The 26644-nt window shown below is 40.1% G+C and overlaps 2 protein-coding genes across 2 annotated transcripts in view; one reads left to right on the top strand and one right to left on the bottom strand.

The window, feature by feature from the left end:
* FAIM2 (Fas apoptotic inhibitory molecule 2) overlaps window positions 1–23737 on the bottom strand; it is a 97654-nt gene extending 73917 nt beyond the window's left edge. Inside the window, exon 1 of the mRNA XM_083352475.1 lies at window positions 23732–23737. The gene's annotated coding sequence lies outside the window, so the exon portion shown is untranslated. The remainder of the gene's footprint in view (window positions 1–23731) is intronic.
* Window positions 9929–26297, top strand: AQP2 (aquaporin 2; the record flags this gene model as incomplete). The annotated part of the gene is made up of 4 exons (XM_083352477.1): window positions 9929–10291; window positions 20638–20802; window positions 23519–23599; window positions 26082–26297. The coding sequence occupies 4 exons, from the start codon at window positions 9929–9931 to the stop codon at window positions 26295–26297; spliced, it is 825 nt and encodes a 274-aa protein (XP_083208603.1).
* Between the last annotated feature and the right edge of the window lie 347 nt (window positions 26298–26644).

The following is a 26644-nucleotide window of genomic DNA, read 5'->3' as shown; positions in this document are numbered from 1 at the left end:
GAGGTCAGTTGATAAATAAAATAGGATAAAAAAGAAAAAAAGGGGGAAAATGAACTTGTAATTTATGTTTTTGATGATTAGACAGGACAGGTTATAGAAAGAAGAGCAATGTGAGGTAACCTATAACCTATAGAAAGAACAGCAATGTGAGGTAACAATGTAAGGTTAAAATATCATTGCACTTATAGGAAAAAGATCAGAATGAATACACACACACACACACACACACACACACACACACACAATTTGGCTTTTCTTTGATTTCTTCCTTTCTCTTCTTTCTGATTCTATTTCCATTTGTATTAGTTCTTATTATTGTCAAAACTTTCAGTAAAATTTATATACAAACATACACACCCACAATACAAGTCACTGATTCTATCTTTATACTCAGAATACAGCATGCTGAATAATCACGTGATAGACTTACAAGTCTCCTTAGATTTACCACAGCAGCTCATGAACTGTTCTGCTTGCAGTGTTGAACCAATTTTTCTTTTTTTCTTTTTTCTTTTTTTTGTAAACAGCATGTTGTCAGAGCTTATATTTAAAAACAATCAATAACAGTTAATTTCTATAATTCCATAATCCACATAGTAGCTTTCTTTGATTTTCCCTTCTTCCAATAATATTCTCTTTTACCAACCTTAAATTAGTACATTTCTTAGTATTTTGATATATATCAATTGAATATAAACATTTTTCTAATATTTGACAACCACATCAATATAAAGCTTCTTTTCTAATTAATTATCTTAATTATCTCATCATAGATCCTGTTTTCCACTTCCTTCTGCGGGAGGGTGGGGCAAGAGTCCACCTCCTTCTCACTTTCGGAGGATTTTTGCTTCTTGGGGGTTTTTTTCTTCCAGGAAGCAAATTATCAAGTAGAAGAGACAGAATCAATATTCTTACCCAGTTCCAAACATGTTGTTTACGACCAAGCTTGAATTAGTACTTTTTTGGCTTTGGCTGCGTGTACCTTGGGCTAGACTCTGGAGTGAAGCTATCCTTTCCTCTTCTGGTTTCTGGAGGGCTTTCGCTGAATGACTGGGTTGACTGCTGTCTCTCCATGGTCGGCAGCGCTCCTCTCCTTCTTTGTCACCTCTGTGGGGTGACTTTAGGCCCATTTAGGGTCCCCTAACAGAAAAAAATCAGCCATAGGGTGCAGAGATCTGTGATCCCTCGGCTGCTGTGCACAAAATTGGAAGCCTGGACCAATTTCTCTATTGATTATGCCAGAAAATGTGCTTAACCTCAAGCAAAACCCATACAATTCAACATGGGGTTGGTGCCATTTGTTTTGCTCTACAGCACCTTCTGCTCAAACTTTTCTTGAGTTTGCCGATTGCTCAATTTGTCCTGTAATTTTAACACACAGAGAGACATAGAGACAAAAAGAGGCAGAGAGAGAGAAAGAGAGAGAGAGGGAGAGATAGGGGGAGAGGGAGAGGCAGACAGAGAGAGAGGGGGGAAAGGGGGAGAGAGAGTGGGAGGGGAGAGGGAGAGGGAGAGGGGGAGAGAGAGAGAGAGAGAACAGTCATTTTGTGAACATAACTAAGTATAAGTTTTCTGGAAGAAGGTGGAGAAAGGACCAGGCAACCACTGAACAGACTTGGTGTTGTACCCTAAGTGGATCACTAGTACAGTTCTATACTGAGTTTGCCAGCAACATGATCAGCAATTGGTGCCTGGGATGGCACAGATATGACTTTAACTGAGAAGAAGAGGGGTCATGATAGATGAATGAGATGCCACCCTACTTAGGCCCCTGATTAAACCTTTTGCCCTCCTCCACCTGGAACCAGTTGGGGGCCAGTTGGAATGATCCAGCTCTTTCCACTATTTTACAAGACATACAATGCGATGGCATTCCAAGACCAGAGCTAAAGATTACAGAGAATTGGAGGTTGTTTCATTTCTTAGCATCTCTGAGCCCATTTAGACTAACAGGACAAATGGAGAGAGAAGTTAGAGGAAGGGCTTGTATAGGTTGTCCCTGAATCTGTCTCTGTCAGCCTTGTAAGGTACTCCAGGCAATTAGGATACCCAGAAGTACAGTTCTAACTTTATTGTAAGGTTATATTAACAGAATCTTGCAAGCCTAAAAGTATATCTCTTTCTCTCTACACACCACCTCTACAGCTGGAGAAACTAAGGAGGGTCCCTTCTGAGACATTTGCCATCTCTTGGCTGCATGTTATCAGACTGCAATCTAGTCTGTGACTCGTTCACTTGACCATTATGGTCTCTCACCTGACTTATGGTTGATCAAATGGATCTTATGTTTTTAAGAGACAAAGGAAATGTCCTTCCTTCCTTCCTCGCTTCCTTCCTTCCTTCCTTCCTTCCTTCCTTCCTTCCTTCCTTCCTTCCTTCCCTCCTTCCTTCCTCCCTCCCTCCCTCCCAGATGTAGAAATGTAGAAATGAGGCCTTCCTATTCTATGTATTTCATAAGAAATCTAATTACTACAAATGATAAGTCTGAAAGCTTGATTGCTGCACTCAAGACAGCAATTCTATGAACATTTTTCTTTTTAATGGATGAGATCTCCTACTACTTAATTGTTATTCTTTTAGCTCTTTACATATGCTCTGGTTCATAGGAAGTAATATCATTACATTATTGTGATTCCATATTGTGACATCCTGTAGCCTCTCTAACCAGGCTTCCTACTACATTAAAATTTCCACAAAAAACCACTATGTAATTAAAAATAGCCCTGCTCCGGTTTCATCAATCAGGGCCATCCAGAGGCAGGGTCCATGGAGCAGGAATCAAAGAAGTCAAATAAAAGTCAAGATGGCAGGTTTCATGTCCAATTGTAGCCTCACCCTTAATTTACATATGTATTAAGAGGTGGAGCTTTAATCAAGCAGTCATGTGTTCCATTTCAACTTTTCACATCCTTCTGCCTACACCCCTTGCTACAAACCAGAATGAGACCCTACTTAAGGGTCACCTCATTTTGCCTCAGAAAGGCATTTCACATTATGGAGGCTGCAACACATGCCTCATTGAGGGAAAACAGTGACAGGAATTAATTGCCAATATGCTTCGTGTTGCTCCTGAGGTCTCTATTGAGAAGCCTCTGGTTTCTTTTCAGATTGTATTTTTTTTATTTCATTTTAATTCCATTTATATCCCGCCCTTCTCCGAAGACTCAGGGCGGCTTACAAACTTAGCAATAGCCTTCATTCTATGTAAATGCCTGCTTATTAGGGCTTTCGCCGCCCCCCAAGAGGCATTATTACAAAGTCAGCTTATTGCCCCCAACAATCTGGGTCCTCATTTTACCTACCTCGGAAGGATGGAAGGCTGAGTCAACCTTGAGCCTGGTGGGATGCGAACCTGCACTAATTGCAGGCAGCTGGTGTTACTTAAGGAGGCATTACCCCACTGCTCCACCAAGGCTCTTGAATATATATTTCACCTCAGAAATAACCTAGAGTTACTATGCATATATATTTCACCTCAGAAATAACCTAGAGTTACTAGAGTTACTATGCAAAGCCATTCTGAAGCGACACTTTATTCAAAGCATTCCTTCCCTTCCTGTCATACATCTTAGTCTAATACTTCCTGGGGAATAAACACCATCAAAGGAAGTAATTCTGACTAGAAATTGCCCTGGAAAGCATTTAATAATGCAAAAAGAATAAAATTTTCTCTTATATTTCCTTTATTGGCTGCAGGATGTCACAATATTGAATCACAATTATGTAATGATGTTACTTCCCTTGAACTAAGCAGTTAAATGTAACTACTTGGAAGGAGAAGGAAGAAATCTATTTCTACCAGCATCTTCTTCTGTTTTTAAATTCTGATTAGAAATTATTCCTATCTAAATTACTGTTTAAATTCTAGGGGTGTGAATGATCTGTTCTTGTGTGCAAAATAGTACAGGTTCAGATTTCTTTTACATCTCATTTTTGGAGTCCATGGAATGATAACAAAAAGCAAAAAGTGAATATTCACTCAGACCAAGTGCTTATGTAAAGACTGAGGCAATCTAATTAGAATCAAGGCACTTAGAGTGTTAATACCATATCTATCTATCTATCTATCTATCTATCTATCTATCTATCTATCTATCTATCTATCTATCTATCTATTTACTGTATCTGTCTATCGATTGATCGATCAATCGATCCATCCATCCATCCATCCATTCATCCATCTATCCATCCATTCTTCTATTCATTTGGTCAGTACTGAATGGTCATTGGGGACATTAGATAAAATAATGGCAAAAACAAGACAAAATAGAAAGAAACAGAGAACTCCAATACTGAAATTCAACAAGAAGACAGGAGACAAAACAACGCATACAAGTGTCCTCCTTGAACAACTAATTGTTTAATGACCATTCGAAGTTACAATGTTGCTGAATGAAGGAGACTTATGATGAGTCCTTGTAGTTGCAGCTGTCACTGCATCCCCTGGACACCTCATCGCAATTTGGATGCTTGGCAACCAGCTCGTGCTTATGAGGAATGCAACAATGTCCATTCACATGATCACCATTTGCAACTTAACTGTCAACTTCCAACAAACAAAGTCAATGCGGAAGCTGGAGGTCACAGATGACAATCCAGGAGGCTGCAACCATGAGGGAATTCACTTAATGATGTCAACTGGGACTACCATAACTGCCATCTTAAATTGGTGGCGCTCATGTGATGTTGCACATCTTGATCATGTTATAAAGTAATGGAGTTGCGGATCCCAATTAACATTGTTAAATGAGGATAACCAATAGCCCATGGGAGCAAAGTAGAGGCTCTTGGGTGAGAGATTTCATAAGCTGGGTGCAAGAAAACCTTCTCTTTTGCTCAGCTGCCAAGCTGATCACTTTTACTACTCCTAACATGAGCACACAACCTTTATCTTTTTTAGACTTCAGTCTCACTTTATTGGCTTTTTTCCAGCTGATATTATTTCCAAGGAATGGTTGAGCCTCACCAGATTTAGTTGGCAAAAATCAGAGCTGGAGGTTTCCCATACATTTCCTTTCTTCTGTTTAAAGAGACGATTAAATCATTCAAGACTAGTGAAGGATCAACTTGCTGATCATTCATCTCTAAGCCTGGATGTTAACCCTGATTAAACTAATTAGCCACAGAACGTTTGTTTTACAGGGTGATTGTAACAGAATGTCCCCACATGACTGTGACTTTTTATTTACTGTTTAAGATTGCAGGAAGCAGATTTATGTGGAATCAAACGGTCTAACCCTGTATTGTCAACTAGCACGCTTCAGATTTAAACTTTCAAAAGTATTCTGGACAGCAGTGGCGGCAAACAAACAGCAGCACGTTTTCCCAAGATTAAGCAACCACACCTTGATGTCCAGGCAACAGCAGCAAATCCTTCCTCACCTTCTCAATGAAAGCATGTTGCTAGTTTATTAAAACTGAAGCCCTCCAATGGAGAGAAAGTTGCTTATTTATCCAGGTAAAGATTTGTAATTAAAAATAGAACTTCTGGTCCCATATTATGGTCAGCTTTGAGGACATCCAAGTTGAGAATCTAGGCAAGGACTTTTATTATCTGAGTTCACCCAAATGTAGTTAAGCCCAGCATCCTCTAGTGATTAAGCCAAGCAATAGCAGTAATTGCAAAAGACTACCTGTACTCATAGGTGAGAATGTATCCTCATTCTCTTCTCAATCAAAACAAGACGATCTCATAATTCCTGCCAAAAATTCTGTGGAGAAAAGGCAGATTCAAATGAAGTATACATTCTCCAATAAATAAACTGCTACCTTCCGAAGAGAAAGAATTAAAAGCAATTTTGCTAGCCACATGGTCTACACCATAATAGGATGCACATTGTGTTATATGTTAATATAATGTTAAGAGTTAAAAGAATGTTAACGTTGTATGAGGTAAACACGGTGACAGGAATACACGCGGGAGCTTTTGACAGCTGTCAAAAGCTGCCGCCAGCAAAAGTGCATGCGCAGCCAGCTGACAGATCCCCGCTGTCAAACAAGTTCTCCACCACGCATGCACCACCGCCACGAGGACGCGAAACTGTCAAATACACACCACAGCTGATTGGCTCAGCTGTCCCGGCAGGAGAAGAACAAACAGCGGATTGGCGCAGCCGGCCGGCTGCTGGCTATAAAAGAGCTGAAGCTGAGCACCTACTTGTCCGGTACCTCAATAAACCTGTTAGACCAAGCCAGCTGTCTCCGAGTGGTCTTTGAGCCACTTCCTGCCAAAAATTCTGTGGAGAAAAGGCAGATTCAAATGAAGTATACATTCTCCAATAAATAAACTGCTACCTTCCGAAGAGAAAGAATTAAAAGCAATTTTGCTAGCCACATGGTCTACACCATAATAGGATGCACATATTTAGGGGTGAGCATTTATAAGAATTTATTCTGACATTGCCCTTTATTTGAATATGAACTGGAATACTAAGTAGTTTTTTTAGAAATCACCAAGAAATTGTTGTGACTCTGATGAGAAGAACCATTTTGTTGTGACAAATAAGGGGGAAAATGGGGGGCGGGTTTTCTCTACAGCAGGGGTGTCAAACTGCCGGCCCACAGGCCAGATGTGTCATGCCAAAACCGCACCCACCCCATTGCCGGCAATGGGAAAAAAAGTTGTGATATGTCACAACACGTCACGTGACGTTGTGAGTTTGACACAGTATGAGAGGATAGACTGACAGTTATAGTGGATAAAGGTCCATTGGAAGACAAGCTAAGTTTGTTAGTGAGACTCTTAATAATATAGAAATAATTGGACATCAGAAAAGAATTTGGAATTTATCAAATGAGATCCTGGGGAGAAATAGCCAAAACTGAAAGCAATACAGAAAATCTATGCAGAGATAATAATTTATTTACAGGGCTTTTAAACTGTTCTAATCAACCAAATTTAAGTGGCATACAATTCATCAAATCCATAACTTGGATTAAAAACTGACAAGGTAAGTACTAGTCCCACTTCAGGCATAAAAAACAAGATGGCTGACTTTGGGCCAGCCAATCTTTCTCAGCCCAGTCAGGGATGTTGTGGTTAAAATAGGAGGAGAAAGGACTATTATGTATATTCGCCACCTTGAGTTACTTTTACAGGTAAAAAAACAGGATAAAAATCTAACAAATAAATAAAACATTTTGGTTATGTTACTCATAATTATATTTATCATATCTAACATAAGTAACAACAACATTAATATTAAAAACTGTAAATCATGGTTCAATTATATACATACAAATAAACATACCATAATATATAAAAATCTAAACATCAAAGCTAAAGAACCAGTTCATCTTAAAGAGTAGAATCCCAATATTTCTGTAGTCTTGGCTTGATAGAGAAAGCAAATCTTTCCAGATTTTCTGAAGGTCAGAAGTGATAGGGCATCCAACATTTGGGGGAATAATATTCCAATGAAAGAGGACATTGAGGAAGGACACCCCTGATATAGACAGAGGGACCATCAGCTGTAGGATTGTCAGAAGGTTGCAAAAGGTGGTCACCTGACCCCGGGACTATAACCATCATATATACATGCCAGTTGCTAAGCAGCCAAATTTGGCTGGCTGGGGAATTCTGGGAGTTGAAGGTCATAAGTCTTAAAGTTGCCAAGATTGGACACACCTGATATAGACACAGGAGCCATCAGCCACAAGAATTCCTTGGCAAGCATGTTTATAAGGCATGCTTGGGAAGCTCTTATATTAAGAATCACATCTCTGCACGTCTGAATGTCAGCCGACATCTCTATGTCCTGAAATGACCATCTATAATCAAAGAATTAAGGAGAAAGATCGCCCTGATCTCAGGTGGGCAGATAAATATTACCAGCAAAAGGTTACATTTAAGGTGAGTGGGGGAATAGTTAAAAATATAAGAAACAAGGATGACATTCTTAGACCTTAAATAGCAATGCCAGGAAGTTACTCTAGAGATCAAGGATTTACAACTTCGCTAGAAAATTTTCAAATTTGAAGACAGCATGAAAAGTGCATTGCTTAAAGCTACAAATACTAACCTTCTAACCATGGTTAACAATTGTAAGAGCAGATTATGATCCAGCAAGGATAATCAGATGGTATTTAAAAAGATGGAAGTGAAAGAGCCAGCAAATATTCCCTGGGACATTGTTCTAATCTATAGTTATCCTGAAAGTCATGCCTGTTCACGGAATAGACCCTCAATATAACTTCATACACTTTTAATTCTCTTTTAAAATCTTCCTACAGGCTTATCCACTATTGGCATGAAATACAATCCACGTGGGAGTATTCTTGTGGCAATTCAACTACTGGCAGAAGAAAATTTGTTCATATCTAAGGTAGATTCAGAGCAGATGAAGGTGCAGGAACCAATGTGGTAGGATCACAAAATCAATCAAGGATGCCAAACTGCTAAGAATAGGACTGAACTGCTGTCAGATATAAGGGGGCTTCCTATTGCCAGTGTGGAGCATTGCCCTGTAGGAAATTTGAAATACAATAGTAGTTGCTTGATGCCCTAGGCCACGGGTAGGCAACCTTGGCTCTTTTATGACTTGTGAACTTCAACTCCCAGAATTCCTGAGCCAGCCATGCTGAGGGAAAAGGGAGAGGTTTCCATGTTGAGCCATGCTGGCTCAGGAATTCTGGGAGCTGAAGTCCACAAGTCTTAAAGTTGTCAAGGCTGCATGCAGACCCCTGCCCTAGGCCATAGGCTCCAAGCAATCACATTTCTCCCATTCGAAGAATATTCAGATACAGAAGCTTATCATGCGCTGTTTGTGATGGGCTCCAGAAAGAAGAGGTTTTATTACAAAATTCCAAAAATGGACACTGACCTTGAAGGAGACATCCTAATCCTTCTTCTCCCTGCATCTATATGGGCAATGCAGGTTGTCCTTGATTTATGACCAAACTGAACCCAGAATTTAGGTTGCTAAGTGAGAAATTTGTTAAGTGAGTTCTGCCCCATTTTACGACTTTTCTTGCCACATTTGTTAAGTGAATCACTGCAGTTGTTAAATTAGTAACCCGGTTGTTAAGTGAATCTGGCTTGCCCCCGTTGACCTTGCTTGTCAGAACATCGCAAAAGCTGGTCACCTGACCCTGGAACACTGCAACCATCATAAATAAGAACCCGTTGCCAAGCATCTGTCTGTAAGTCATGTGACCAGGGAGATGCTGCAACTGTCATAAAAAATGGCCCTCAGTCATTTTTTTTCAGTGCCGTAGTTAATGTAAAATGGTCATTAAATGAGCTGTTGTAAGTCAAGCACTGTTGTAAGTCAAGTACCTGGACTTCCAGCTACATCAGACTGGAGAGAGATTATTGATCCCCAGATTTCACCACTGCCTCCAGCATGGCCAGTGATGAGGGATACTGGGAGGTCTAAATAGCTGAAAGTACAGGATGCAAGAGAACAACTTTTGGACATTGTTTAGAAATTTCAGAGCCAAGCCAAAAAACAAACAAAATACTCCAATAGATTACTTGAAATAAATTCACATAAAAATTATGAGCTTAAAAAAAGGAATGCAGAGGTCAAAAAGACAATGATAAAGGGGGGGAACCCTGCCAAATATGTTTGAAAGTATGAAATATAAAGGTTATGGTCAAGTAGGTAAGGAAAGACTAGCAAATGCTAATTTTTCAGTTTATTGGAGAAGGCAGAGTCTAAAACCTCCTCAACTGGAACAGGAATGAAAAAACATTAGATTTCCAGACTCCACCTCCATTTAAATAACTTTTACCTGCTCTGCAGGTAAAGGTACACACAGAGAGAGACACACATACGTATATATACCCCTCTCTCTTTCTCTATGCCTATGTTGACACATACATACGGATTTTATCCCACCATCCTTCCAGGACGCAACATCATCACTGAAAAGGAAAAGTGTAACTACAGGTTTCAACCCAGTCTGATCTGTACAATTGCCATCCATGATGTGGGAACTCCGCTCTGTGGCCTTCACTCGAGCTATCCTTGCTGAGTTCCTAGCCACTCTCCTCTTCATCTTCTTCGGACTGGGCTCAGCTCTGAACTGGCCTGCTTCCCCGCCAAATGTCCTCCAGGTTTCCTTTGCATTTGGCTTGGCCATTGGTACCTTGGTTCAAGCAGTGGGTCATGTGAGTGGAGCTCATATTAACCCCGCAGTGACAATGGCCTGCCTGGTAGGTTCCCAAGTCTCCTTCCTCAGGGCCATCTTCTACATGGCAGCACAGATCCTAGGAGCTGTGACGGGGGCTGCCCTCCTGCATCAGATCACTCCACCTCATATCCGTGGCAGTTTGGCCATCAACAGGGTAAGGATTTTACTGTCTTTAAGAGTGGAAAGGCTGAAGGATTGCAGCTTTCGGGGTCATCACAACGCACCATAGGGAGTGTTTTGATACTTGCCATGCTAACTCAGTAATGTTTTATGTTGAATGATGATGGGTTTCTTGAATTTTCCCCAACTTAACAGTTTCCACATGCAAAGCAGATACGCTTCTACTGAATTACAGTCCTCCCTTTAAGAAGCCTAGATAAAGGAAAGCAATGCTATTTCAAAAGAGCATGGGAATCTTCCTTTCTCTTACTGCTGATTTTTATTTTGCCTTTCTTCCAAACTTTAGCCACAGTTCTACTAGGACTGCAAAAATTTGGGCGATCCCTAAATGGTTGGAAAGTGTTGGAGCTTTTGGGATCACCCAGATTTTTACAGCTCCCTATCTACTTTATCTTCATATATTAGAAGTAGTTTCACTGGCTACTCATGATCTTCATAACTGGATGTGGGTGAGAGTGTGGGTCTTCCCATTAAAAATTGAAACTAACTTGGGGCAAGCCAATGATCCCCTCTATTATGTTATGGACTACAGCTCCTATGATCACTCCAAGTGACAGTGCAGGCTAGGACCTATATACATTATAATCCTATATCTCCAGAAGACACCAGGTGTCCTTCCCCTGCTCTAACTGCTTTGCACATCGGTTTCCTATTATTAAAATCTTCTAACCTGAGAGTACAATGTCAGTTTGAGGCTCTGAATTAAAATACAAGAATCTCAGTCCATAAATTTAGAATCTGTGCGTGAGCAGACTCTTGGGCCACATGTTCATACAAGAATTATTATCTGGTTTGCGGGGGGGGGGGTCATGCCTTACAGCAGAGGAATGGACTAAGAACCTAATGTTTAGGACGTGTTAGAAATTAATTGTATCAGCAACAATTTTGCATTGCATTCAACTGTACAACAATTTGAGACTGGAAAGAACAGCTAATAAAGGGCATCCATGTAGGATCAAAGATTTAGACATGGAATGGTCTGCTTTCCAAGAAATATAATTTCAAGGATTCTTAGCTTTGTGGCTCTGTATTCTTGCAATTATTGTTAATCAAGAACAAGACTATGAAGTCAGTTACTATTCTTTGTACTCTATGCATGCAAAACTGAAGCACAATGATTGGCCCAAAGAAGAAGTGGATGGGATTTGGATTTTAACTTGATTGATCCAAGTCTAATGTTATGTAGCACCATCAGGCAGTTTGCTTATGGTTTACCACAGTATGTAATCCCAAACCAAGGTGGTTGGTAAAGAGTAATTTTTGATCTAATAGGATATGAATAATCAGCTATTGGACCAGCCCACCCTTCCCCCTAGCCTGCTGGATCTCCCCGTACTGAGCTCAGCTAACTGACACAGTTTTAACTAAACATATTAGTAATGAAACATGAGCTTTCCTGTTACGTGGAATTCCATTAAACTAGTGGTGGAGATTTCAGGCTTGTAAGACTTTATTTTTTCATGAGAACTCTACTTTCCATTCTCTGGAACCTGATGCAGAATATGAGCGCACCACTGGAAGATCTGAAATATGATGCTAGGATCATATCATCACAGAGAAAATCTATGTGATTGCTAAGAGTCAACACCTGACTTGATGGCACATAATCAATCAGACTTTTAGCAGCCTAAATTAGGAGAGGAAAGACGTCTTTCCTTTTTCTAATTGCTAAGTCACCCTGAGTTCGGCATCCTTGCTGATTTATTGTTAATCATCCAGAAATCCACCAATAGATCTTCTCGATCAGTATCTAGATGTTAAAGATATATATGGATTCCATCACAACAAAAAGATGTAAGCTTTTACTACAGGTCTTTTCAACCCATTTTAGAGCAAGGTAGTTATTTTAACTATATCTGGCGGGACCCAGAAGAAGGGCCTTCTCTGTGGTGGCTCCCTCACTCTGAAACATCATCCCTCCAGAAATTAGACTGGTCTCCAATCTAACACTATTTTGGAAGGCCCTGAAGATGTGGTTCTGCCAGTGGGCCTGGAGAACCCAGTGTGGGATGGAGCCCACTGGAAATGAATGTTTGTTGTCACCGGGGTGGGTATGGGTGGGTGGGAGGTTATTATTTTATTATTTTTATTTCTTTTATATTGTGTTTTTACGTCCTGTAAGCCACCCTTGAGTCACCGTGTGCAAGTAGGGGGCAATATAAATTTTCTAAATGAATAAATAAGGGCAAGTCCTATATATTTACCAATATAGATTCCAAATCTAGCAATGGTCTTTGCGTGTTTCTAGCATTGGAAGCTTAATCCTTGCTTAACCTTTCTGGTTTCTACTTCTCCCACAAGGGCCATATCCTATTTAAGGGATTAGCAGTTTGTTTCCCTGTCATATTCCGGTTCCTCTGTGAAAGCAGTGCTAAGCCCAGGTTGCTATGCCTTGATGCTGGCATGACAAGTTGCTACCCGATTGCCAATTTATTTATTTATGTGTTTCTCCAGAAAAAGCAAGTCCTTCCTGATGCCACGTATTATTGCAAAGAATGGCACCTGACCAGCTTAAAGATTGCAGTTCCTCCCTTCTCATTGTAAATACCCATTTGCCCATTTCATAAGCTCCAAGGCCTGGTATCCTTTGACATGGTGTGGCAAATAGTAGAAGATCTACGTGGTCGATATAGTCATTATTTAAAGACATTCCCTGTGAGCCCATAATCCCCTATCTCCTCCCCACTTGGATGTGCTCTCCCAATTTACCAACACTGAAAGGTCTTTGCATACGCTGGATGAGGAGAAAAAAAAAGAGTTGCAGTCATATCTTTTTTATTTTCTTCTAATGCCTCCAGAGAGCCAGGATATTTCTTGGAAATAAGGGCACTTTGCAATGTGCTGACTTTTCCTTTATATATTTTTACAAATTGAAATAGTTTTAAACATTAAACCGGAAGGTCAAGAGCGTGATGGGTGGGGCACCCTAGTGCCGAAGGGTGTCATGTTTACCTATTTCTGAAATTGCTGATCATTAATAGAAAACTAGGATCATAATATAATAGATAATGTAATTATAATGGAAATATTATAAGACTATTGCCTCTGATCTCTTATTGTGCCTGGCTGAGGAATTCTGGGAGTTGAAGTCCATGAGTCATAAAAGGGCCGAGTTTTGAAGACCCCTGTGTTAGTGGATTACTTTGTTAGGACTTAGCAGGTGTGTGTGTGTGTGTGTTTGTGTGTGTGTGTGTGTTCTGCTTCTTTTAGATCTTCTCTTGGCTCTCAATACCATCAAACATGGAATATTTTTTGACTACTTGCAAGGGTTGGGGCCTGGGACATTGTGCTTTAGGGCAAGAAAATTCACTTCAGTGGCCTTTGATGTGTGGCATGCAACAGACTCTGACCCTCTTCTGTTAACTTTTCAGTAGCTGCATAAAGCTAATGGGAGAGGTCATCTGTCACTTTGGATTGGTATCAATAATATGTTCATGACACCCAATTATACATTGCTACTCTGGCCCACATTCATAACGGATAATGAAGGTTTTGTTCAAGTGTTTAGAGGTTGTTAGGACCTGGATAGGAAGAAGCTGATGGAGTTAAATCCATGCAAGGCAGAATTGCTGGTTATGCATTGAAGGTCTTTGTGGACTCCAGAGATATATCTTGAAGGAATGGCATTGCCTCTGAAGTCTGTGATTTGGGGGGTTCCTCCTGAATTCATGGCTACCGCTGAGTGGGCAGATACATATTGTGAACAAGAGGCTGTTTTCCCAACTCTAGCTAGTGTACCAGTTACAGCAGGGGTCTTCAAACTTGGCCCTTTTAGGACTTGTGGACTAACTCCAAGAATTTCTCAGCCAGGCACACTGGCTGAGGAATTCTGAAAGCTGAAGTCAACAAGTCCTTAAAGGGCCAAGTCTGAAAACCCCTGAGTTACAGTCTGGAGCAGGAGGAGCTAGCATCTGCAATTCATGCTGTCATCACTACCTGGCTGATGCATTGCAATGCACTCTGTGGAGACCATTGAGAAACTGTAATTGCAGTATCCCTTGTGCTAACTGGTACAGGATAACATAAAATACCTGCACTGGTTACAGGTACTTCCCTGGGTGCAATTTAAAGGGATTATTTAGGAAGCCCTATATGGCTTGTTGCTGAAGACCACCTCCATCAACCAGATTTGTCCCATCCAATATAAGCAACTTGGGGAAAATGCTGGTACAGTAGTTCCCTCCTACAAGGAGATCAGGATTGATGAAGCTGGGAGCTTTTCTGTAAGTGTCTCCATATTGTATAGTAACTAACTGCAAGGAACCAGGTTTGCCCTGATCCTGTTGGTTAGAAGCAGGTTAAGCTGCCATTATTCTGGAGACCCTTTTTAGTTAGTTAAATCAGTTCCACTTTAAAGATAATTTTAAATAATTATGTGATCCACCTTGAAGCAACGGTGGGATTCAAATATGTGAACAACCAATTCTGTGTGTGGATGCCGCTTCCAGAAGTCCATTCTGGACCTGGACAACAAAAAATTAGCTACTGTTTTTGCTGAAGTGGTGTGAACCAGCTGAATCCCACCACTGCCTTGAAGGTAATTGAAAATATTTTAATGGTTCTATTTATTATCATAATATTGTATTATGGATGTTTTTGTTTATAAACTATTATAGATGTTTTTGTTTATAAACTAATCTAGTTAATTAAAATTCCTTGTGTTGTTAAGAAGTGAAGATATCCAACGATATCTAATGTATTACTAGTGTTTGAGGAAGAGGTTGAAAAAGGTTGTATTAATCAACATGAAAATCATTTGTACTGCTAGCTTGACTTTTTAACTTTGTTGACTTGGAATTCTGGGAACATTCCAATTTATGTATACCGGTTTGGGAAAGGCCAATAAGGCAGTTTACTCTAATACAATTACTAAGATAATTTATTGGAGCTGTCTGCAAGAAGACTCCATAGGACATATAGCTCAGGAATAATTTACAAGCCTCTGGAGACATGTGTTGACTATTAAGGCATCCTCCAAGAACCATTAAAGTAGTTGCCTATTGGGAATTAACTTAATCTATAATTGTTGGTGATTTTACAAGAGGCAAGCTGGAGAAGAACAGGAATGCTTGCATATTTCTAATTGTATACAATTAGGTTTTACAAGTGTAATCTACATGCACATTCAGTTAGGTAACCTGATGGCCATTCTTCAGAGTTGAGATAGTCCCCTCTGCCATTTTTTACTTTATCAGCTGAACTTTTATTTGCCAAAATATTATGTAAGATATAGCAGAATAGATCTCTGCCACAGGGCAAGAGACTGATTGGTAATGCCAGTAGCAATAATGTAACAATAATCAGATTTTGATCTGCACTTAAATGCAAATAAATGCACTTAAATGACTGAACACAATAAAAAGACCTATTTGGATACTGACCCTTTTTTAAAATCTGGCTGGTCAAATGTACACTAGACCTAGACCTGATTGGCAAAGTGATATGGGAATAATTCAAACTTAGCTCTCAGGATCCCTTAATATTGCAGCTAAACAACTAGGTTATTTGACCTGAGTTTTGAGAATATTCTTCATTTGGTATAGTCTCAATCAAGCAACAAAAATATATAACTACTTGAGTGCCTCTTTGGTGACTAGGTAAAGTTAGTTGATTCTGTTGTGACTTTTTGTTGACTCTTTGGAAATGTATTTTAACTTACTGGCATTAACAAAAGGAAAAGATCATGATACTACTGTGGTGAGTAACTATGAAAATAAATGCATTTAACTGTTATATTTGGTTCATTCCCTCTGTTGTGTCAATACAACACAAAATCCAGATCTTCATCTTAAGACTCTCAAGGAATTGTTTTACCCTGGGATCCTTAACTTGGAGCCTATGGACACCAGCATTTCCTAGTGCCTGGTTGTTGTTGTTTTTTCCTGAAAAAAGGGGGAGGGGATTGCATGGAATAGTGCAAAATGATAATCAATTTTATTTCCAGAATCCTCATAGTGCTGCTCCTTATATAAACTTTGGAGATATTTGTAGAGAATATAACTCAGGGGTCTTCAAACCTGGCCCTTTCATGACTTGTGGACTTCAACTCCCAAAATTCCTCAGCCAGCATGCCTGGCTAAGGAATTCTGGGAGTTGAAGTCCACAAGTCATAAAAGGGCCAAGTTTGAAGACCTCTGATATAACTGGTAGGGAGTTATATGCAAAAGGCAAAAGATATTATAAATAGACCTGATACGGAGATATGTGGGATGCCCTCCTCCATTTGCCTCTTCATAAGTAAATATACTACACTGAAATTAATCACACCCACCATGTCAGCTTTTCGATGAAAGCTGTCATAGCACCATTTCAACATTCATGTGCTCCTCAGTCAAACAAGTTTTTTTTAAAAAAAAAAAAAAAGAAGCATGCAGCTTTGAAAAGCCTACCAACGGGAAATGCCTATCAAGCTAGATCACCGTGTTGAGAAAAAAAGATGCTGATGTGATGTCCTGGGTTGCCTTTTCTTCCCCATGGGCTTTGTTTACGTGCCCAATGAGATTCTGACTCAACCACAGGAACTGCACCTGAAGGAGGGAGAGAAATGTTCCTTGAAAGCATGAATTATGCATACATCTCTTAGGCAAGAAAACTGTATCTGACCAACTGGTTTTTGTTATGCATTCCTGGATCAGGGCAACCACAGGGAGGATTTAAAAAGTTAAGATGATAGGCATGACTAGGCAATCAAAGGCCAACCTCTTTTAATGTGCATGCAAAGGTAGGGTTTTAATTGCAGTCACACTCACCATCTTAGCTTTTTACCGTCCTGCGGATACCTCTGCAACAGACCCTGCATTTTAAAAACTCTTCAGTAATGTTTTCTGTAGATAACAAAGTTTCGGCCTATAGATAACTCTTAATAGAAAGTCACAAGCCATTTGGAAAGGCAAAATTGGAGCATGCACAATTTTTTTTCATGGCCCACAGCCTAACTCTGAATGCAAGAGACCAGTTGAGCTTTCAAGTTAGAATTATTTGTCTCTCCCTCATAGCCTGAACTTCTGGCGAGAAAGCTGCTTTGCTCCACGGAGAAAAGGGTGTTAAAAAGAGGGAAATTGTGACATCCAAGAGGGAATTGGTATCCCACCCATGTTTAGCTCTTGACAAACTTACTGATAACTTTGGCCCATGTACCACATGATCTCAAAAAGATAATAATAATAATAATAATAATAATAATAATAATAATAATAATAATAATAATAATAAGAAGAAGAAGAAGAAGAAGAAGAAGAAGAAGAAGAAGAAGAAGAAGAAGAAGAAGAAGAAGAAGAAGAAGAAGTTGGAAGGGACCTTTGGAGGTCATCTAGTCCAACCCCCTGCTCAGGCAGGAAACCCTATACCATTTCAGGCAAATGGCTGTCCAGTCTCTTCTTCAAAACTTCCAGTGTTGGAGCATTCACCACTTCTGGAGGCAGGTTGTTCCACTGGTTAATTGTTCTAACTGTCAGGAAGTTTCTCCTTAGTTCTAGGTTGCTTCTCTCCTTGGTTAGTTTCCATCCGTTGCTTCTTGTCCTGCCTTCCGGTGCTTTGGAGAATAGCTTGGCTCCCTCTTTGTGATTATCCTTTAAGATAATCTTAAAGGAATGTAGCCCCTGAGAAAAATAGAGATAATTTTTCCACAAACTCCCTAATAAAGGAGATTCATTTACTGCAATGCATCTGTGAGGCTACTTCCTTCAATGATCAAGCAGATGGGAGTTACAACAAAGCCCAGATGCAGGTCACAACTCAGCAAGTCAAATATGATCAAACACAATCTCTGAACCTCCAAATATAAACTAAGACTGGCCTCTTTGCTGTGTGCTAGGCAGGGTACTAAAAATCAAGACCTTGAAGTATATATAACCACCACTCAGAGTAGATTAATCAACTGCATTCAGATTGACAGATCATAGATATCATGGGCTTGCATTATGGAGCCACGTCTATGGACCCACGTCAATCATCCAGGTCATGTTTGCCCCAAAGGTGCTGTTCAAAAGGCAACTGGACTTTCTTGCATTTTTTCCTTGAAAAAACAACAACTGTGAATGGATTTTCCTTAGGTTTTTTTCCCTTGAGAACAGCATCTTTGGGACATTATGGCATCACCATTTCCATGCAGGCCAAGTGTGATTCTGTCAAACATCAGATTGTTCCAGGATTCCAATGGATATATTCAGTTGTTTAGATATGTCAAAGATAAAAATCTCTGCCATTACTGGAACGCTACTTCCCCAATGGCATAGATCCAGTCAAAGGTGATCAAAATCCAGTTGGAATGGCAAAACCACCACAACGAATAATAGCGATCTTATCTGTTCAGTTCATTCAATTATTTTTCCTCAGGAAAGTCATTGGGTATTGAATCAATGACAGTGAGATACTGTACTATTGTAATGGAAATAGAAAACCTGGTAAATACATGGCAGCCCATTTTGCTGATGGGTGTGTCATCCTCTTTGGGGATCAATTCCCTATTAACATTTTAGGAGGCCAAAAAATAAAAATTTACTCTCAATCATTTCAGTAAGTCATTAGGACAATGTTAACATATCCACATCAGTGATGGGATTCAGCTGGTTCACACCACTTTGGCAGAACTGGTAGCTAATTTTTTGTTGCGCAGGCCCAGAAGTGACTTCCAGAAGCAGCATCCACAGAGAGAATTGCTTGTTCACATATTTGAATCCCACCACTGATCCACATCTATTGACACGGATACATAGCCCAAAGGTAGTGGCCATATACAGTCTGCCATCTCCATTTTTACTAAGAAAACATTACCCATATGACTCATCCAGGAGCATGGAAAATGCGCAGCCACCAAAGTGCTGGTCGGCAGGAAATGTCAACCCCAACAGCAGACAAGAAAAAAAGATGACACTGGATTGAATTTTCAGATTGTTATGGTGATTCTAACAATCTGTTTAGTTTGTTTGTTTATGAGGGAGGGGAGCAGATTTTCTGTTCTTCAAGGATACATTTTTAGTACATATGTTGTACATCAAATTCCATTCATTTCAGGCTGGTCACTTACCCTTCTTAGGATATCTGACTCATCAATGAAAGGTATAGGTTATTTGTACATCTCTAATGAGGCTAAGGAGCTGAAAGAAAATGAAACTGCATGCCTTTCCCCTCTTCTTGTATTCCATTTTACCCCTCTACAATATATAAATACAACGCTCAGATTATTGGTGAACAAAGGCCCCAGCAGTAGTTTGTTAAAGTCTTAACATTTCAGCAAAAATTTAACAATGAGATGCAACTGAAAAGCATGCTATGGATTCTGCCAGCCAAAGGACGTCACCTTGTGGGACCTTCGAAGGACGCCTTTTCTGTTGCAGAGGCTGATTTTTGGAACACAATTCTCCCCATGCTTAAATTGCTGTTTTTAAGAAGGCTCTAAAGCAGACATGTCAAACACAAGGCCCGGGGGCCAGATCCGGCCCGCGAAGTGGTTTCATGTGGCCCGCGAAGCCATCCTGGAAACAGTGAGAGAACGGCCCCCACTGCCTTGGCCCTGGCCCAGAGACCCTCCTTCTGCCAGAGACCCTCAGATCTGTTCCACTCCTGCCCAGGCCCCCATAGGCACCCTTGATGCAAACAATGTAGAGCTGGCCACGCCCACCCAGCAGGCCATACACACTTTAGCCACGCCCACCCAGTAGGCCACGCCCACCCAGTAGGCCATACACAGTTTAGCCACGCCCATCCAGTAGGCCACCCAGGCCATACCCACCCGGCCCCCTGAGGGCAACCGCAATGCTGATGCGGCCCTCAATGAAATTGAGTTTGACACCCCTGCTCTAAAGGATTGGAGGTGGTCCTAGGCATGGGGGTTAGAATGGTAGTGAGAGCTCATCATGTGGTTATGATTTTATTTGTGGTGACCATTTGAAAGCTGTATGCAATGAAATTTTATTTTGATTTATGCTGATTGGTGTACATTCAAAGTGACAATAAAGTTGTTGTTGTTGTTGTTGTTGTTGTTATTATTATTATTATTATTATTATTATTATTATTATTATTATTATTATTATTATTATTGGCTTGGTTCCTCACCTGCTTTTTTAGGTTTTGTATTAAGCTCTTCTGTTTTTTAAAAATGTTGTAAGCCATCCAGAATCACAGTTGTGAGATAGGCTTTTATATATATATGCTGAAGAAATAAACACGTCATATAAATGAATAAACAAATCCAGTTTTTAAATAACACAGTACTGGGTTTAACATATTAAATTCTGAAGAGGGTTTAAAAAGTCTTTCAGCTGTCATAAAAGCAACTGATTTCAGAAAGGGAATTTTAATTTTCTTCTGTTTTCTTCTAGGTGCAAAATAACTCAACATCAGGACAAGCTGTCGCCATGGAGATTTTCCTCACTTTTCAATTGGTTCTGTGCATTTTTGCCTCCACTGATGATCATAGGACCGACAACCTAGGATCCCCAGCTTTGTCTATTGGTTTCTCTGTCATCCTGGGTCACCTCATTGGGGTGCGTAATTAATTTTGCTGTGCAAAATTAAGCAAGGATGTTAAATTGAAATTTAATAAAGTTTGGGGGCATGGAAGGTAATATTGACAATGAAACTCAAATTTTGGAGGTGAAGGAATGGCCCTTTCAGGTGAAGTTTCTCGTGGCTAAAAATCAGAGCAATTTTCTATGGATTCAGCACATATCTACTCATTGAATCCTGATTCAATGGGTTTGGGCTGCACATAGTTGCAGCTGCCTCCCTCCTTTTCTAGATATAACTAATCTGAGGTCATATTATTAAGAGGATGTTATCATCAATTGGGATTCAATCATCCTTAGCTACTTGCTGAGATCTACAAGTGATTGCATTTAATAGTTCAGTGTATCAATCTGTTTAGTGGTACTCATAATGGCTGCCCTTGTTAATATATTGTCATAAGCCAATCCCAGTGATAAAATGTGGCTTTTTGCTTGCACGAAAGGGCTTCCTTCCTCCTTTCCCAATTCTGCTCAATTACAGGCAGTCCTCAACTTACGACCACAATTGAGCCCAAAAGGTCTAATGCTAAGCAACACAGCAAGAGAGCTGTTAAGTGAGTTTTGCCTCATTTCATAACCTTTCTTGCCCCAGTTGTTAAATGAATCACTTCAGTTGTTAGTAACATGGTTGTTCAATGAATCTGGCTTCTCCACTGGCTTTGCTTGTCAAAGCCTTGGTGGAGCAGTGGGCTGATGCCTCCTTAAGTAACACCAGCTGCCTGCAATTAGTGCAGGTTCGAGTCCCACCAGGCTCAAGGTTGACTCAGCCTTCCATCCTTCCGAGGTAGGTAAAATGAGGACCCAGATTGTTGGGGGCAATAAGCTGACTTTGTAATAATGCCGCTTGGGGTGTGTGTGAAAGCCCTCATAAGCAGGCATATACATAGAATGAAGGCTACTGCTAAGCTTGTAAGCCGCCCTGAGTCTTCGGAGAAGGGTGGGATATAAATGGAATTTTAAAAAAAAAAGATCGCAAAAGGCGATCACATGAACCCAGGACACTGCAACCATCATAAATAGGAACCAGTTGCCAAACATCTGAATTTTGATCACATGCCCACGGGGATGCTGCAATAGTCATGTGAAAAATGAATAAAGTTACTTTTTTTCAATGCCATTGTAACTCTGAACAGTCGCTATATGAATGGATAAGTCAAGGATAACCTGTACTTTCAAAATAATGCCCATGAAGATTACTTCAGTCCTCTGCAACAGATTTTGTAGACATAGAAATGGCTGCAAGGAAGGATATTGTCTTCTCCTTATTTTACCAAAAAGTGTCCCATTGGATAGCGAGGCTATTGCTACCCTGGCTTTATTGCTAGCGGGAGCCATGGTGCAGTGGTTAGAATGTAGTATTGCAGGCTGGGTTTGCATTCCCACTGCCAGGACTGGCTCAACGTTGACTCTTAGCCTTTCATCCTTCTGGGGGCAGTAAAATGAGGAGCCAGATTTTGGGGGGCAATATGCTGACTCTGGAAACAGCTTAAGAGACTGCTATAAAGCACTATGAAGTGGTATATAAGTCTAAGTGCTATTGTTATTTATAGCAAGAATGACAAGTCTAATGGAATATGATTTTCTGTTAAAAAACAGTAGAGTAAATGTTGGTTTTAATAGAAGCATGCAAGCTTTTTTTTAAAAAAAAAAAAAGACCCCATGTTGAGATTCAGAGATATCCATATAATTACCCGGCATAAAACATCTGGTTCATAGCTAGGCCAGTTATTCAGGTATATGTTATTTTTTTATTTCAATCCTGTCCTCCTTTTGATTCAACCTTTTTTTCCTGACTATTTTGGCTCTTCTTGAAATCTAAAACTTTCTTATCCTCTCCAAAGTTTTACTCAACCTTGATTTTCATTCTTCCTCATTTTCTGCTGATAGCCCAGTCTCAGTGATGCTTTGGACACATATTTACACGGTGTTTCTTACCGTTTAGCCAGTTTTCATTAAAGCCATTATGCTGTATTAAACTGTTATTTAAGGTCTTCAAATTATTTGCTTAATCAGAATATATCACTGCTATTTTCTTCTCAGGAAAAACAAATAAGGGAAAAGAAAACTGCCGAAAGATCTGGCCACATACATTAATTTACCTAATGCTTTAGAGCGATATACATGGATTTTCTCTCTCATTTTTATTAGAAATCCTGTTATATAAAACTGTGCAATAAATCAGCAGTCCAACAAGATGTTTCCATCAGTTTCAAGGTTGAATTGAGATTTGAACCTGGATTTTCCCATAAAGAATCAAAGTATATGTTGAAAGGTATCTTGAAGATTGTCTAATCCAATCTCTTTCTCCTACAAACTACACGTGCATGTACACGCATACACACACACACCAGGCAGTGTGATATAGCAGTTAAGGTGCAGAGTATAAGCATGAAAACTCTGAGAGAGATGGGCAGTAGAAAAATGTGAAAAATAAATAAATAAATCTCAGACTGTAGTCCACTCTGAAGCAGGGAAGCTGGCTGGATGTCATTGAACCAATCACTCTGTCAGCCCTAGATTTGTCAGACAAAACACACACACACACACACACACACGCACACACATACAAACACACACATCAACTTATAGCGGATCAGCAGATGAGATTATGTTCTGTAACCTTCAGTAATAGCCTTCATCCAGCCTCCACCTTTCATCATATATATTGTTAATTTCACCCTACTTTTCTACCTAGATCTACTACACCGGCTGTTCCATGAATCCTGCTAGATCTTTTGCCCCTGCTGTGATTCTTGGTGAATTTGACAACCACTGGGTAAGATACCTGGCCAACCTTTCTCTACTGGGTTCTGTGGAAGGGGTTCCGCTGGAGATCCCAATTTAAAAAACAAAACAACAACAAAAACTTTACACACTAGCGCTTGCAAGGAAGGGAATGTCTACTCACCGCAACTCAGATGCTAGTCTGCCATTTTGTTATGGTAACCTTTGAAAACATAGATGGCGTATGTTAGAAATGAAATGAATGCATTGTGAAGCTATCACATTTTTTTGTGATTTTTATGCAAGAGTTCCAAACATTATTTCAAAGTTTTCTCCAGTGTAAGAAGGTTGAGAAAGGCTACTCCAGATAATCTACAGTTGCAGCAGACCACTAAAAAGGGATAGCAATGTTTGGGGATTTGTGAATCTTAGGGGTCTCAACCATTGGGGACATACCATAATCCATATAAGCAAGCATCTTCATTAACTTGATCATTGACAGAATCACATATTTGCATATCGCCTTTCTGCCTCTCACATGTAGCAAGACAGATATTCTCTGACTTCTTGTGAAAGAAGACAAGCTTGTATCTTCACCTCCCTCGGTATTTTTTAAATGGGCAACTGCATTTTCTCTCTTCCTATTCATGACAGGGGGGGACATTTTTTGCTAAAATTGGTTCGATGAAAGGGGATAGAAAGATTTCCTGTCCCAAAATATCCTTACTAGGATGGCTGAGTCTCAGAGAAACTATGAAAGAAGAGCTAGGCCTTAGAGACCAAAGCTGAAGACTCCACACAACCCATGTCCTTGCACTACCCAAGTGTGACCAAGAATTCAATAAATAAAAGTCTTTTCTGCCCTTCTTTTCACAACGTGGATGTGATCCCTCAGAGTATTGTCTCCCTCTTCTCTGACTCACATCCATGTGTCAATACAAGTGAGGAGCAGGATAGGAAGATAAGGAAGGGACACCACAATATCAGAAGGCTACCAAGATCTCTTAGAGTTGAAGTTTGTCCTGGTTTGTTCATGCCTGTGCATAGGAATTATTGAAAAGAAAGGGATGGATGCCATATACACAAGGCAAAAAGCAAGGTACACGAAAACAAGATGAAACCATCTCCTTTGGCCATCTGGCCCTGTCCATTTCTTCTAGCAGCACAAGGTGTCTCTCTGTATTCCTGTGATTAATTAGGAGCATCACCTTATGAGAAAGAGACAACTATTGGAAATCAGTGCTGTTTATGAAGCAGAGATGCTACCTGGGAATGCCAGGTGCACCCTAAACGGTGCAGTACTGTTACATGCAGACCGACTGCGACTTCCAAATGTTCTTCAAGGACAGCCCCATTTAGATTACATTGCAATAGTCAAAGTGGGAAGGGGTTAAGACCTGAATGATTGAGGGCAGAGCCTCCCCTTCTAAGAACAGCTGCAATTGGCACAAACATTTTTAATGAGAGGAAGTTTCAATGGTATGGCAATGGATTAAAACCTCATTCCAGCTCTACATGAACATTTCAGGCTCTTGTTTCAACCAGTTTCAGGCCAATTTGTTACTGGACCTGACTTTGGTTTCTTGTTTTGTGTTTTTGGAGACTTTATATTCAGTGAAGTGAAAGAATGAAGGAAGCAAAATCCTCTGGCAGTTGTCCATGAATTCTTTAACTCCCCATCAGAGGAACTATACTGTTAGCATCTTTGTTCTGTTGCCTTAGCTTGGGAGGTATATAATAACTCAGCACTGACATCTGAATAATAGGAAATAATACCTTGTTTGATTTTCCACTAATATATTGGATGCATTTTGGCACTGTAGACTTTGCAGAGAAATATTCATAACTGATTTCTTTGACGAGAAATTTTCTGATAATTGTACGAAGCTTCTTGGATTGAAAACAGATCGAAAACCATTGAGATGGACTGTATACTGATTCCAGAATTAACATATATTAAGGATTAACTGGTAATCTTTAGTTTAGCTGCCACACTGTCACTAACAGCTGAATTATGAGCAGAAGGATCTCTGGCTGTTATTGATTGGCCTACTCAAATCTAAGGACAAGCAGAAGAATCTAGGAGTCAAAGAAGAAGGAATTCCAGATGCAAGGATCACAGTTATCAGGAGCGTTACAAAATGGCTTTATGAATGTTGGAGAACCCTAGGAAGACAAGTGATTTATAGAAATAAGTAGAAGGGAAGAAGGAGGCTTTCAAAAGGAGAAGGCAAAAAAGGGTAGTAGATGAAAAAGAATCACCAAATTCATTAATTGACTCTTGAGGCCAGAACTCGTAACATATGGGGAGGCGTGATGAGGAAGGAAGCAGTCTGCAATTCCTCTCCTGCCTTCCCCAATAAATTATTTGAATTCTGTTTTAATGAAATTCTTCCTCTCCACAGGGAAAAAATGTAGACGAAATGGTGATGTTTAACTTAAATCTACCAATTGTCTTTTGGCTGTGTGTTACCAAAGAGGAATGTTGAGTCTGCCAGCTTCTAAGTCTCTTATGTTCTCATTTCCATGCACAGGTCTTCTGGCTGGGTCCCATGGTTGGAGCAGTGGTGGCTTCCTTGCTCTACAATTATGCTCTCTTCCCTCATAGGAAGACTCTGTCAGAGAGGCTAGCAATCTTCAAAGGCTACGAGCCAGAAGAAGACTGGGAGGAGCGGGAAGTTCGCAGGAGGCAGTCAGTGGAGCTGCATTCTCCCCAGACTTTGCCTCGGGGAGTGATGGAAAAAGTCTAAACCAGCCCTGATAGCCAATAAAAGGAGCGGGTCATAGCTAACCATGAGCCAAATATACATCCATATATGCTACAGATACAGTGTGTGTATTAAGCTCTTCCTGGATCAGAATGGATGTTCCTCTGTTATAGACGTCCAAATGTGTATCCATTTTCTCCTCAAATTGTAAAAATCCCTTTTGCTCTCAAGGATGCTCTTAAAGAGCTTTAAAGCAGTTGTTGTAGATCCAAAGGAGCACCTAGCAGCAATGTGGTACATGATGATGAAAGCATTCAGGGACTGTTTTTACTTCTCTGGTTCAAGCTAGCTAAATTTCACATGAGTTTTCTAGAACTCCGCATGAAGAA

This window comes from Vipera ursinii (genome assembly GCF_947247035.1).
Source record: "Vipera ursinii genome assembly, chromosome: 2".
NCBI classification, from domain to species: domain Eukaryota; kingdom Metazoa; phylum Chordata; class Lepidosauria; order Squamata; family Viperidae; genus Vipera; species Vipera ursinii.
The sequence above is the reverse complement of the archived record's forward strand: the minus strand, read 5'-3'. Positions and strand labels throughout refer to the sequence as shown.